The sequence below is a fragment of the Micromys minutus genome (assembly GCF_963924665.1).
Source record: "Micromys minutus genome assembly, chromosome: X".
Classification (NCBI taxonomy): domain Eukaryota; kingdom Metazoa; phylum Chordata; class Mammalia; order Rodentia; family Muridae; genus Micromys; species Micromys minutus.
The window spans coordinates 77870508-77886897 of NC_137970.1; the positions used below are offsets into that span (position 1 = coordinate 77870508).

Consider the following 16390-nt stretch of genomic DNA (forward strand, 5'->3'; position numbering starts at 1 on the left):
CCGCTCTGCTTCCTGAAGTCGCCTCCGGGTGGAAACAGAAGTTCGAAATTTCTGTTCCTGGTCGCTGGATCGGGCAGGGCAGGTCAGGGCTAGGCAGGGGGTACACTTTCCTTTCCATGTGCACTCTGCAGAGATCTCACTGCTCCCTGGCAGCCCAGGTCTCCCACCCACCAGTTGCTCAGCCTCTACTAGCCGCTGTTCCGGGTGGCAGATGGGCCAGGCTCCGCTCTCGAGATGATTTCTTATGCTCAGCTCTAGTTCTCTGTCCTTCAAATGGCAGTACCCAGTTTCAGGAAGAATCTTCCTGCCTCAATTAACCTAACTAGACTCCCTCATAGACATGTCCTGAGATTCATTTCCATCATGATCCTAAATCCCATCAAGTTTAAAACCAAGATTATGTATAAAAGGGAGGACAAATTCACTATAAAATGATGATGATTCAGCTTACCTTTGTTAGCACTGAAGATGAAAGAGGAGCAAACCTAAAATAATGTGGACTGTGTTGAAATTTTAGTCCAACAACATGGCTTCTTTGGCAAGGGATCATATTTGAATAAAGGATCCAGCTGGGATGTAGGCACACCACAAACCTTTAGTTTCTCTGGCTGGAATACAGATATGCCTCTAGTAGACACCTTTAATCCCAAACAATGATGTCTAATTGAGGGTCAGACAAAGTGATAAATCAGAGATAGCATATAACTAAATTTCATGAAAGCAGACATGTGGGTTGATGTCTATATACAGGTGAGGGCAGATACAAGATAAGACAAGGCTTATGATCTGGCAATGAAAAAGAAAGGTGGGGGCAGAGTTTTTGAGAGAGAGACAGAGAGACAGGAGAGAAGAAGGAAAGAACATGGAGGAAGAGAAGGGTGACCAAGATCCATGTGGCTTTAAATAGCCACAAGTATTTAAATATCTTATGTTTTATAAGATATGGATAATTATAGGACAATTTGTCTTATCTAAGTGGGCAGTTTATATCAATATCAATTGGTTCTGAGTTTATTGCATAAATGTTTTGTGGGGTGAGAACTTACTGATATAAATCTGATCGATAAATTACAAAACTCTAGAGTTTTAATTATGCGGGGTTCCAGGAATTTGTAACAGCTAACTGCAAGATGGGCTGTCATTGCATGGGGCTGCCGTGGCAGTGACCCACTATGGGAACTGAATAGGTGGCAGCACTTGGGCCAGAGAGTAGCTGGGAGTAGCCTGACATAGTGCCTTTTTCTTTTATTAATATTAACTACTTCACAGACAGGTAAGAGAAAATTAAAAAAAAAAATATTTAGAGAGAGAGAGTCCAGAATTCAGTTCAGTTCAGTTCAGGTCAGATCAGTTTGTGGAGTTCCGAGTTAATCTTTTTAAGTGGAACACTTCAGTCAGAAGCCAAGGGAAGCCAATTTGGATCAGTCAACTTGGAGGAGAGTTTGAGCAAGAACGGCTAAGTTTGCCTAGCTGTCCAGAGTTTAGAACGAGCTAGGAAGAATGATTTTATTCAGCAGTCAGGCTTGGAGACTAGAGCATTCTAGCCAAGGCTAGCAGACAGGCTGAAAGCTGAAGCCATCAGGGTCCAGGCTTGCAGAAGATTAGATTGGACTGAGGCTAGAAGCTTCCAAGTCTAGGCCCACAAATAGGAATCCTCCAGTCTCAGCCTAAGTGGTGTATTCATAAAGCTTATGTATGGTTCTCACCTCATCTTTTCTTTAAAGAAATAAAATTGACACATTTATAGTGGTCATGCCATGGAATCTAGAAAAGGGAAAGGACAAAACCCACTCATAGGTATAGTCTAAACAGCCCATCCTTACCTTTGTTTTAATCACAGCAGAAAACTAATTCCATAACAAATATGGTGATTTTTTTTAAAGACAAGGTGTCACTATATAGACACAGCTTGCTTGAAACCAGCTACATATTTCAGAGTAACTTCATGATAGAGATCATTCCATCTCAATTATAGTGCAAGTGCAAGTGTATATATTCTGCCACGTCTGGCTAAATAAGCTATATTTTAAAATTTAAAACAAAAGAACCATTCTTTTTTATTGAACAACTTTATTTTAAAAAACAAAGATAAATGTACAGATTTTAAGTATTTTTGCATAAAAGTATACAAATACATTTTTGTCAGTACTTGATTTTTTTTAAAGGTTTGATATTGTGCATTAAGATCTTACTAGTTACAATGAGCATAAAGTACATGTAAAACAAGATGTAACCTGGAAATAGTCAAAGTTTTCTTGGTGTGTAAAGATTAAGCATAATGATTTTTCTTTTCTTTTCTTTTTTCTTTTCTTGAACTTCATATAGTCTGTGAGTTGTTTCTGGAGTGTTCAGAGCTTTCTGGGGTTAGTATCCAATTATCAGTGACTGCATATTATGTCTGTTCTTTTGTGACTGGGTTACCTCACTCAGGATGATATTCTCTATATGTAACCATTTTCTTAAGAATTTCATAAGGTCATTGTTTCTGGACCATTCTTAAATCTAAGAACAATAGATAATGTGATACCACAGCATAATGGTTTCTAGTTTGGACTCAAGGGTGAGATAGATGTGTGCCCTAGAGGTATAGCATATTTACTAGCTGTCCAACTTTGGCCAAATCATTAATCTCCATGAGCATATTTTTATACTTTTCAAATATCAATAATAAAAAACCCTGTTTATATAATGTTATAAGTATTTAATGATAAATATGTAAAAGGTAACTGTTTTTTTACATGTATGCTTAATGACGGTTAGCTGTTGTGTAGTAATGAAAATATTGGACTTTTAAAATCTTGGATTTTAATTCTTTTAGGATGAATGTGAAACATGATGCTGAACATATTCATTTCTTCTCTGGCATTCTATTTCTTCATCTGTCAAAAGTTTAATGGTTGGCCTAGTTCTCAAATTACATATCTTTGAGTATCTTATATTCCTACACATTGTAATCTGAGTGAAATTTTTGAACTTCATAGACCAGCAACCATAAAAGAAAATGATAATCTTAATGCAAGGTATAAAATGTCCTAAGTCTAATGTTTAACCTTTTATATTTATTTTAATTCTAACTACATCCCAGATCCTGTGTAGAAACAGAACATATACTGTCTTGTTATGTTCTTTAATAACAAGCATGGAATTTCTTTGACATCAGCAATATAAAAGTCCTGAGAGTGTTATTTTAGAGAAAGAAGGCACATATTACGCACAAAAGAAAAGACAAAAACAGGGAAAAATACATTGTGAAGGAAAAGGGTAGGGACTACCACCCAAACCTCTGTTTAAATTTCCATTTCTCCCCAAGGTTGTTTTCTTTTCAAGTCTGAAGAAGGTGCTTTATGTCTGAGTAGATTTGTGCTGAATAAACAATCTTCTCTCCAGAGAAAGACCCTGTGTCAAATGGCATTGAGAAAAAATTGCCCTACTTTTGTGCTAAATCTTTCCCCAAGCTGATGCATTGCTCAAACCCAAATATTAGTGCAAATAAATATGGGATCTAGAGAAAAGGTCATCTCAGGGCAACTTCACAGCAGGCCTGACCATTCACTACCCTCAGGGTACATCTTCTGTGAAAAGATACAGATTCTGATCCTGTTGCCAGGGAGGCTCTGAGCTGTACAGGGGCAATGTCTAAGTAAATTGCATCTTACTTCTCTAGGAATGTATCATCTCCCGCTTAAAGGATCACTTGTATATTAAAAGGTGATGACAAACTTTAGGTTCTATGGTGGAAAATATGTAAATGCTTGCAATGATGTTGAATTGTGTCAGGAATATTTTTTTTGTGTGCAACGAGAAAGTGTTTCTCAAAATAATTTAGTTCTCGAAATATGACTTCATATCTGCTTCACTACACATGTCGAAGATATGAGCTATTTTCATCCAAACGTTACATAGTAAAGAGAATTTTTAATGGGGATAGTGAAGTGTGTGACACAGTAACTTAATGGTTTGACAAAGTCCAAACAATTATGAGAATCACTGATCATTGAAGGGCCTTTTGTTGTAACTGAAACATCTAGAGAATGCATCCATTTTTGTAAGTGGACTTAATAAGATGTTTGTAACATTTTGTCTGCTGTTACAAATAAATCAGTGAATATAATAGTTTTGGGGAGTTGAAAATACTTATAAACATTAACTGCTAGAGTAGATATTTGAAAGAGATAATAACAGGATGAACTGAAGACAAAGCATGAGTTTTCATGGATATTTTCTTTCTGATAAAGTACATGTATTTGGGGCTGGCTTACAGATTCTGAGGTTCAGTCTATTATCATTATTGCAGGACGCATGGTAGTATCCAGGAAGTCATGTGACTGGAGGAGGTAAGAGTTGCACATTTTCAGCCAAAGGAACCCAGGACACATTGTCTTCAGGCAGCTAGGAGGAATGTCTCAAAGCCCATCCCCACAGTCACACCCTTCATCCAACAAGGCTACCTGCTCCAACAAAGCACACCTCCTAGTTGTGCCACTGCCTGGAACAAACTTATTTAAATTACCACATTCCACTCCTTGTTCTCCATAGGCTTGTTCAAACATCTGAGTTTTTTAAGACCATACCTAGCCACAGCATAATACAAATATATTTAAGTCCAATTTCATAAGTCCCATAGTCCATAACAATCTCAGCAATATTAAAGGTTCAAAGTCTCTTCTGAGATTCATACCTTAACTGTAATCCTCTAAGAAATCAAGACAGAAAAGCAGACTGCACACTTCCAAACTCATGCAGGATATATATTACCATTCCAGAACATTATAGTGAAAAAACACTGTAGCAACCAAGACAGAAAACTAGCTGAGCAAACTCCAAACCCTGCATCTCCATGTCTGAGGTCAGATATCCAAATCCTTTTAGCTTTGTTGACTACAACACAATGTTTTCTCTTTGGCTTGTTCCTCTCCCTGTTAGCAGCATTCCTAGGGAGGTATCCCATACCTCTGACACATTTTGGGGTATCCAAGGAAATTTTAACCTTTAAGCTTTTTGTTCCAGTGTCTGCTGAGATCCACATATGATCTTCTGAACTCCTCAAAATGGCTTGGATCAATTCTCCAGCTCTGTCCTCTGTAGTACTCTAGGCTCTGGTTGACTCCACTCAAATGCTGATGCTGTTCTCAGTGATCATCCTATGCTACTGGTAACTAACTCTAACTTTCTGGTGTCTTCTACTGAAACTAGGTTTCACCAATAGCCCCCAATAGGCTCTGTTCACAAGGCCAAGCCTCAACTTCTTTACATGACCCTTTCAGTCTTGGGCTGTCAACTGCAACTGAGACTGTACCTTGATCAATAGCCTTTCTTGGCTTTACACAGTACCAAGACTCAGTTCTCATTGACCCATTCCTGCCTTCAAAACCAGTACCATCTGGGTGGTATAACCTATCTCTGGAACATAACTTCTTCGTGTTCTCAGAAAACAGTTCCTAGATTTCACCTTAGTGATACTGGTCTCTTTTAGACAAGAGCATGTTGCCCTCTGAGAGGTTGCACCTAGCAGCTGACTCAGGCAAATACAGATAGATACAGACAGTGAATGGAGCTTGGGGACTTAAGAGTTTGGAGAAGGATTACAGGCCCCAAATGGGATTACAACTCCACAGAAAGATCATCAGAGTTAAGTAACCTGGACTCTTAGGCTCTCAGTGTATAAATCACTAACCAAAGAACATGCAAGGTCTGGATGGAACTAGGCATCCCTACACATATATAGCAGATGTGTAGGTTGGTATTCATGTGGGTCCCGAACAACTAGAGTAGATACTATCCCAAAGGCTGTTGCTTGTCTATGGAATATGTTCTATTAGCAGGGCTTCTGTGTCTGGCCTCACAGAGACATAAAATGCCAGGGTAGGGGGATATGCATGGGGCCTTCTCAGAGAAGAAGAGGAGGAATAATGGAAGAAGGACTATGGAATCGACATAGAAATATTGTTGACATAGAAATTAATGAAACATACCTATACTGTGACCTGGCCAACTAGTTTTCATTTTTCTCTCTAGTAGCAGCCTATATTTCCTATTTGGTTGGGGATTGTTACCACTGAATGATTTTTATTCCTCTTTTTACAATTAGGCGATATCTATCAGTCAACATGATAGGTTTTACTGATGTTATGTAACCATCAGTACACAGAACAGTCATTTATGAGGAACAATTGTCAAGCAAAAGGTTTCTCAGCCTTCCTAATGCTGTTACCCTTTATTTAATACAGTTTCTTATTCTGTAGAGACCTCCAACCATAAAATTACTTTTTGTTGCCACTTGATAAGTGTAATGTTGCTAGTTATGAATCATAATGAAAATATTTGTTTTCTGATGATTTTAGGTCATTTGATCCCCAAAGGAGTTGTAACTCACAGGTTGAGAACCACTTGTTTAGCAGTAAGTGGTAATAATGTGGAATCTGAACAAACCTGCTTGTAGATAATTCTTCTTTCCCTTTTGATATGCATGTTTACTTGATTATAATAAAAGTTCAAAGCTTAGCTTTCTTCGAATTTATCAATTTTGGCCAAAGTGAGACATAACAAAGCAGTAAAACCCAATAAAGAGAAACACATTTGAAAAGCTACAAAACCAGTTTAAGCCAAATATGTAGATAGTCAGAAACTATTGTTTCATCCTCCTTTTGTGTATATCTGGTCTAGTTTGTTTCATTTCAAGACCTAGATCTCCAGATCTCCTAGCCATCCTTGAGAGCTCTCTGTGATAATTTCTTCTTTTACTGTAATCAACAAAACTGTGTTCCTTGCAATCAAAGAGGCTGTGGGAAGCCCTATTTTCAAGTGAAAGTTAATTTGGAGATTATGTTTGTTTATTCTACAAGGTCAAATATTACTTTATATGCTGACTTATCAAAGACATGAACCTCATCATCTTGGAGATTAAAACTCTAATTGGGATGACTTGGCTTACTCAAATAAAATGAGGATTAGTTTATATTTAAGGCAATGCTTGCTACTTGCCAGATGAATAGTTCAAAGAATTTGTAAATACCTTGGGATTTAAGACAAGAAAAAATAGCTTCTGTGGTTACCAGGGAAGATTTTTTGGGAGATATTAGGGAGAGAGTTGTGGACATGTTGGTTGGTATCAGATAAATCTCTGTTCAGATTGCTGCTTTGTGAATCAAATGTTCAAGAACTTATATGCTAGTTATTTATCAAATGTAATGTAAATATCTTAGAATAACACATAACGGAAGATGCTAAATAAACAATTTGTCTTAGTGAGTACGCTATTGCTATGAAGAGATGCCATGACCATGGCAGCTCTTATAAAGGAAAGCATTTAATTTGGGTTTGCTTACAGTTTCAGAAGTTTAGTTCATTTTGAGCATGCCAGGAGGAATGGTCTCATGTAGGTAGACATGCTGCTGAACTAGGAGTTTAGATCTCTATATCTGGATATGTAAGAATCAGAAAGAGAGTGAGACACTGGGCCTGGCTTGAGCCTACCTCTAGTAAGACACTTTCTCTAACAATGACACACCTACTCTAATAAGGCCAAACCTTTTATAATCCCTTCTAAGTAGCACTACTTCCTAATGACCAAGCATTCAACTATATGAGCCTATGGGGACACTCCTATTTAAACAACCACATAATTGCTTTGGTAATTAGTATAAATAACTTTAGCATCTATAATCTTGGTGGGGAAGAATTTGAATCAAAGTATAGTTTTAGAGATTAATATAGTGTGTTAATGTGGGATATGAAGAAATAAGTTTAATATTTGGGATTGATAAGTTTAAAAGTAAGTAAAAATTCAAGACCATTTTAAAGACTATATTACAGTTGTTATGATTTATGTTCTTATGTGAAAAGTTTAGATTTTATCCTCCAGTAAAATGTACAAGATATTTTTAGTATGAACAGCTAAGTGTTGCTATAAAAATAGAAGTTTTGGTATGCGATTTCAAATACTGTTGAAAATAGTGATTTCAGTGTGTGATTTTAAAGCTGTGGTATGAACTAAGCTTTGTGAGGGTGGTCTAGCTGATTAAACTTAACAAACTTACTCCAAAGAGACATCATTCATGAAAATTAATGGCTGTTTTTCACTCTATTCCAATATGATGTAATCACATAGACAAATGAAAAGCAGAAGAGGACAATAAAATGTTCATCATAATATGAAATATGTAGGAAATATAATCAACTGATTCATCTCATTCAATAAATAATGCTACTCATATCTTTTTCCTAAGTGCATGGAGGTATCAAATCTTTTTAACACTGAATAATCTGGAGGTGCATGGTATAAACCATTGCTTTCAATAGAAAAGAGTTAAGTCCTCAAGAGTGTTAGTGTCAAGCACATAAAATCTCACTTAGGGAACAGCAGACACTAGTTCTAGTAGCTTTACTAGTACATTAAGCTCAGTGTGTTGTTATACTCTGTAGAGCAATTATATTTAAGGTCAATTAAACACAAGCAGATCAGCAGCTACAGATGTAAGTGCAGAGGAGGGAATATAGACTGAAACATGTGTATTAAACTAAACCTCTTGTTTCCATTCTTTCAATCACAAAGTAACATTTAGCCATACCCAAATTAGTCTGCTCTCAAGGTCTAGGATGAGTTGGATGAGTTGTCTGATAAAATTCTAAATGTCTACTCAGCTGTTGAGGAGGATTGGTATCAATTGATGGTGTCTTCATTTCCAATGTAGTAATTGTGATTTTTTTTTTTATTTTTTAAACGACTTTATTTTGCAAAACAAAGATAAATGTACAGATTTTAAACATTTTTTGCTCAAAATTATACATTTTTGTCAGTACTTTTTTTCAGACATTAAAATAAATTTTACATAAAACCATGTGAATATATTTTTTAGTTAGTACTTGATTTTTTTCAAGGGCTTGACAGTATGCATTGAAAACCTACTAGTTGCAATAATCGTAAAGTACATGCAAAACAAAACGCAACATGGAAATAGTCAAAGTCTTCTTGTTTTGTGAATATATGTATATTTTTTGTTTTCTTTATTTCTTGGACTTCATACAGTCTGTGAGTTGTTTCTGGGGGAGTGCAAGCCTCTGGGGTTAGCATCCCACTATCAGTGACTGCATATTATGTCTGTTCTTTTGTGACTGGGTTATCTCACTCAGGATGATATTCTCTAGATGCAGCCATTTTCTTAAGAATTTGGTTAAGTCATTGTTTCTGGTGGCTGAGTAGTATTCCATTGTGTATATGTACCACAATTTTTGTATCCATTCGTCTTCTGAAGGACATCTGGGTTCCTTCCAGCTTCTGGCTATTATAAATAGAGCCGCTATGAACATTGTGGTGCATATATCTTTGTTGTGTATTAAAGTGTCTCTGGGGTATATGCCCAGAAGTGGAATAGCTGGGTCTTCAGGTAGTACTATATCCAATATTCTGAGGAATCGCCAGACAGACTTCCAGAGTGGTTGTATCAGTTTACAACCCCACCAACAGTGGGGGAGTGTTCCTCTTTCTCAGCAGCCTCGCCAGCATCTGCTGTCATCTGAGTTTTGGATCTTGGCCAATCTGACTGGTGTGAGGTGGAATCTTAGGGTTGTTTTGATTTGCATTTCCTTGATGGCTAAGGATGTCGAGCACTTCCTCAGATGTTTCTCGGCCATTCGGTGTTCTTCAACTGAAAATGATTTGTTTAAATTGTAATTGTGATTTTGAGAAGAAATTGAAGAGATAGAGTCAGAGACAAAGACAGAAACAAAAAGACAGAGAGAGACACATACATACAGACACATACACACAGAAAAAGAGAGTGGAGGATAAGGGAGGGAGGGAGGGAGGGAAGAAGAGAAAACAAATGAGCTGCTGTGACCATGGTAGCATGTATTTTAGCTAATTTTGAAATGTTATTATTATGTGTGGTGCTGATAGGTTTATCTCTGAGCTGGTGGTCAAGATCCTGATGCTCAGAGGCTTGTTGGTTATAATACATACTCTGTACTTGTGGCAACTAGAAGGTCGGACCACGCTACTAAAATTAAGTAAGGTTCCATGTCCTACAGGAAGTGTTGGACTCCAAATGCAATTTCATTTTCTCCCTCTCATGGGTTTTGGGTCAAGAATTCCTAAAGCAATCATCATTCAGCTGGGTGATTACCAGAAAACCACTTGATTGGCCTAGGAATCACAGTTTAATTACTATGGACTCAAAGGGGCTGCACATTTTATTGTGTGTTCTCAGCTATTTCACCTATCTCCTGCCTACAACATATGTGTCCTACTATTCCTGCACAGGGAGGATGTTGGTCATAAGGTCACACTAAATGAAACATTGTTAGCTTTGTTGAGGTTTGATTTTGGTTTTTGTTTGTCTAAATTGACTAAAACTTGAACTGATCCTCTTACAGCTCCAGGACAGCACATAGACCACATAAGCTAATGAATTTTAAATCATCTTGAATATTACACACATATACATATAAGACACTTAAAATTATCCTTAATATAAAAGAATATGATTTTAGTCATTGATATTTAACTGTAAAATTGGACTAAAGATCTCTGGAGAACATGTTGAGGCTATGTCAAGGAGCCAACATTGTCCCTAGATTTATTTTCTCCTGAGACTTTAGAAGCTTGTCATTTCTGTACATGAAGCACATTTCTTCCATTCTCTTTCAAACATTATATTTAATTAATATACTGATGTGAATTTGCAAATAAAGTTAAGAACAAGCTCCAGGGAAACTCAGTGTCTATGAATTGGATACATATAGAAAAAACAACAATTCTACAAGGAAATAAAAATTATTTTTATATAAATAAGATGTAACTTGTCTGTGATTTACTTCAATAATGTTTTTAAAGCATATTTCATATATACTATTTATTTTTAAGGTCATTCTTTAATTACATCATTCTCCTTTCTCTTTTCTTCTTCCAAAGCTAACCATTGGCATTCATTACGCTTCTTAGAATTCAAGCCCTCATTTTTATTAAAATTTCCTACATACATATATGTGTATATATATACCTATTTGCATATGTATATTCCTAAATCCATTACTGATCAGTCTGTATAACGTCACTTGTATGTTTGTGCAGGCTACTCATTCTGCATTTCCCATATCTCCTATTATTCCTATATATATTCCTATTACATATATATATATATATATATATATATATATATATATATAGAGAGAGAGAGAGAGAGAGAGAGAGAGAGAGATGAATAGATATATTTATATTTTCTATGTTTTCCTGAGAGTCTGATGTAATTGTATTTTGAATTCAGATATTTAAGCTTTTATTCTTTATATTCTAAAAACTATTAAATATTATATTATTAAAATATACTGGAAAGAATACATAAAGATAATATGATAGATATTTAGGTCTGTGTAAAGTATCCACAAATTTGTTTGGTTTTAAGAAAGTTAAATTTGTAAGAGCAATATATATGTTGTGGGCTATCAATGAAGATTTGTTGAAAACTGCAAACAATTAATTCACTAACATTTTTCAATCTTGGGCAGTTAAGCAAGATAGAGCTTATACCCTACAAATATATTTTCTACATATACTTCTGGTACATTTTTGATTATCAACAATTAGTTTTGAGAATATCAATGAAATTTTATATTTCTATAACTTTATACATCCTGAACCAACACACCACTTTCTCTTCTAGACTTGTAAATATACTTTTTTGTGTTAGTAGGGGTTTCTTTAAAAGTCAATTAATGATGGTTTAATACTTATCTTTTATAACCTAGTCCTGTGCTCAGCCTCTTGTGTATTATAAAAACCTATGAAACATTTCAAAGTCATAAAATATAGTTGTATAGCTTAAGAAATACAGTAAGTATTTAAGTGAATTCAGGAAATGAATAACAGGGTGAAATAGAGTTGTCTCTATGACAACAATACATATGATATTATCTTTATATACTCCAACTTCTCTACCACATCATGTCCAAATCTGTCTGCAGAATTCCTATAATCCTTAAGAATTTTAACCTTCACTATCTATATACCATCATTTCTGATTTTATTGTTCCTGTCATGAGCAATTGGATATTCATATCACCCATTCATTTCCTTCTCACCAGGCCATTCTTTTGTATGTTTATCATTCTCGATATCTCTTATCACTATGCTATGGCCTATGTTGATAAGTTTTCTTTAATTTTTCTATACATTCTGCTTTTTCATTTTTTTTCATTCTTAAAGTTTCACATGAATATCAAGGTCCCTTCACAAAAAATCAACCCTAACTCTTTCAGACAGCATTGCCCCTCTTTTCTTCAAGTCATGTACTTATATATGTCTTAATGTGCAAGTGCTGCAACTACAACCTTTCATTAGATTATATCAAGGTTTATCCTCTTTTTATTTAGTGCTATCTTATGGATTGAGAGCAAAGAAGAATACTTTACTTCCTTGTCTGTTAACCCAAAACATATGATGTGGCAAATAAAGGATGCTGGCTTTTAAAAATCTGTCATTATAGAATCTATTGGTCCTTTCTTTTATCACAGATTAAGGCACACAATGGGTATGACTTTGACTCTTAGGGACCATTTGCTACTGGAACTTTTCACTACAATTCATTAAAACTATTTAGTGTCAGAGAGCAAATATGAGAATTGGATGTTTCTCTAATTTTACTTTCAAAATACACTTCTTGATATATTAAACATATAAAAATATGTCAAAATAGTCTATACATTTGAACTTGTTGCAAAATATAGCTATGGAGAAAGCCTAATTTAAGTGAATCAATGGTGCTCTAAAATTCCTGGGAAATGAATATTGTACCCAAGTACAAACACTGTCTAATAAATGTTTACACACCATCAAGTCTAAAAACATTGAACATCATACATGGTAGAATATTTTTTACCCTATAATTTGTCTCAATTTTTCCATTACTTTCTTTCATTTTCCCCTCTAGCTTTACTCACAGACAAGCCTCCCAAGCCATTGTTCCCCATGGAAAATCAGCCAAGTGTTATAGATGTCCAGCTGGGTAAGTCTCCTTCTGGGAATAATAATAGATCCTAAACTTGTTCTCTGTTAATAGATGGGGAAAATTGCACGAACCAGGAAAGGTTTATTGCCACTGTTATTACATGCAAATCAATTTGTGTTCTGCTCATTTATAACCCTGGCATTCAGTACAATAGCAGCTTAAGGAAATGAGTTTGTATTACATCAAGGAATAGTAATACTAATTTGTTACACTGTGTATTATGTGTGCTATACAGCAGAGCCTTTTAACTTTGGGATTGATAGATTCATGGTCATCTTGCATTGGTGATTGGTACAGAAATATTTTCATATATGTCAGCCAAAAAATTATTTGGAGACCATTAACTTCTGGAGAGTAAGCACTTCATAAAAGACACTGCACAGTTCAGCCTTTAAAATGATTTGATAATATTATTTCCAACAACACAGTCCAGTGCTATCCAAAACCCATTTTAAGGACCTGAATATTTATGAATCATATGATGTCAGGGTAAGTAACACATTGATTCATGTATACTACTGTCTTTATACAATCTCAAATAAGAAGATAAAAGGTTGTGTGTGTGTGTGTGTGTGTGTGTGTGTGTGTGTGTATGTGTGTGTGTAGCCTTCTTCTAATCCTCATGAATTTAAGGACTATAAGAATGAAACTCAGTGGCAAGCCTCTGGTTCTCTTACAAAGTATGGTCTTTAATATAAACTATATTACTTAACATATATATTTTTTTCTTATCTTCATTTAATCTTAATATTTTCAAGGTTTCTAATTAAAAACAACAAACAAATAGAACTGAGTAAATTTTAGAAACTACATGATCTTTGCAATTTATGACCATGACGGTGCCTACAAGCCAAAAAATATCTATTAAACAAAATATTCACATTCTTGGGTAAGTTTTTTCTCTTATTTTGGTTTTTCAACCAAACATGTGTTTGGAGAGGTTTATTCAATCTTCAAAAGAGGAGAAAGAAAATTATTTCCCTAAGAATTTGTTCATTAATCTAAAATATAGTTTTTAAATGCTGATTAAAAAGATGGATACTCAAGTTCAGTCTATTTTAACCAAAAGATGAGACATAGTAAACTTATTGTTCTGGGACAAGTAGCTGATTCATAAATGTGGAAATATCAAACTATGGTTCTTCAAACTTTCCCCATATTATCTTTGAAATCTTTATATCTTATTAAAGAAAATTGAAAATATAGATGTGCTGACATACTTTCTACCCAATTGGTTTTATTTACACTTTTCCATTTAAATTAGTATACAAATATGCCAATGTGCTCTGTGGTTTCCCAGGGGTTTCATAATGTCATTTAATGATCTTACATTAGTAGTATAGAATAGAAGTTCTAACAGACATATTATTTTATAAGAAAATGTATATACAAAGCAGATAAATTGTGTTTATGACTGTGGAAAAATCTTTGCTTTTCTTCTGCCATTATAGACATACATTCCAAGAGAGAAATTTAAGAAAAACTGAGCAGTAGCTCAATATAAGGAAACAGGCCCTTAAAAGATATACCCTACTCAGTTTCACAATGTGTAGCTTCCTATGGGATGTTAAAGTATATTTCCTTAGTTTGGACAAGTATTTCAACACATACTAACACAGCCCATCAATAATACCATCTTATAAAATTATACATCAATTTGATTGACTTACATTAGATTCAAAGCCATATTTTTATTCTGAAAACAAATATTTTTGACAGAAAGATAAGAAATTGCCCAGTTTTTCATCCAATAAAGCTTTTTCTACAAGACATTGAAATAATATTATTTTAAAAGTAAAACCAAATTTGTCACTAGACCTTCTGCATTTCAAAAAGAGCAGTCTTCAGCTATTTGAAATGACTTATTTATCTACCACCATTTCCTCAAATGACAGATTATTTTGTAAGTTCCTCATATTTCCCAATAGTAAAGACACTAGTATAAATTATGTAAACATCAGCTCCTAATCTTAATGGTAAATTCATATTCATAATGTAAGTACTTGAAAAATATCACTTCAGGAAAAAAGAAATAGGGAAAGATAATGGTTTATTGGATGCCTCCATTTATGGCTGAGTAAATTTAAAAATTCCATATAGTACAATAGTATTGATGAGATACTTTAGTATATGTTAGATTACTTGTTCTGATAAAGCATATTGAATTCCAAATATTAATGTCAAAGGTCAATATCTTAGTAATAATGAAAACCTCTAGAAATTATGTTACACCAGACTCTAAATTATATTTTCAAGCACATTCTACTTCAAACATACTCAAACTAGAACAAAATTTTACAAGTTCCCAAAGAATGCAAAAGACCAATTCAAATACCTAACTACTTTACCAAATGTGGGACTGCTAAATACATTATTTTTTAAATTTGAGGCAATGCTTAGATAAGATAAACACAAGTATTTCTGCTGTTCTTACCATACATATTATTGTGGTTTTTGTTACTATCCCAGCTCTTGGTTGGCCCAAGGCTTGTCTTATAGAGTATGGCATAAACAACCATATCTTGAGATTCTAGAAGCTAGGTTGTGAGAAACTTTTAGTTTCCTCTCAGTCTCTTGATTAGTTGTAAAACCACTATACTACATGAATCTCACCTAAGATACATGGGTGTGATATCAACCATATAAAAGTAAGAAGTCCAATGAGTATCAAGGCATCAGTCATGTAAATGACGAAAGTGTCTAGGAAATGAAGCATCCAGAAATGCTGTTCTAGCACATGTATTATTTATAAATCTGATAAAAGTATTATCAAAAAACTCAACTCATTGACAGTGGCCACTAAAATAGATACTTTGTTGGACAATGTTATACTACTATTAAAATGAAGAAAAGTTAGACTGTCTACAGCATTTTCAATTCCATTTCCTTCATTCCCTGTAGAAAAGCTCACATTCTTATGGTGCAAAAAGGAAATTTTATGGGAAATATTGAGCATGAATTTCCAGGTAGCTTTAGAAACACAGTTTGGAATAATTGTGAGGAGTCTGTTTTCAGGTCTGATTCTTCCTAAAGGTAATTTAATAAGCAATATTTTCAGTAAAAATAAATTCTTTTTAATACATAGATTTGGTATCAGTAAAGATATTTTGTTGTGTCTCTAGAGGAAAATAACAATCTCAACTTCCTTTCTGTTATAGTGTAATCCATTAGTCATCCAAGAGGTTCTAGAAATTTACATACATTTTTGCTGACACAGCGATGACTGTTTGGGTTGTTGCTAAATTGTGTTTGCATTATACTGCCTAGGGAAGATTAATCTTAACTGTATAACTGTTCACTTTGAAATGATAAAAACATTCTTAAAAAATTGTAGGAAAACTACTGTTCTCATATAACAAGCTTTTGCTGCTGAAGCTGTCTAGGATAAT

At 34.5% G+C, this 16390-nt stretch overlaps 1 protein-coding gene across 1 annotated transcript in view; it reads left to right on the top strand.

Moving 5' to 3' along the window:
- Positions 1 to 16390, top strand: part of IL1RAPL2 (interleukin 1 receptor accessory protein like 2) — a gene marked incomplete at both ends in the record, with an annotated part of 1190107 nt that overhangs the window by 827796 nt on the left and 345921 nt on the right. Inside the window, one exon of the mRNA XM_080910286.1 lies at positions 12924 to 12998. Within this exon, the coding sequence (XP_080766412.1) occupies positions 12924 to 12998 (75 nt within the window). The remainder of the gene's footprint in view (positions 1 to 12923; positions 12999 to 16390) is intronic.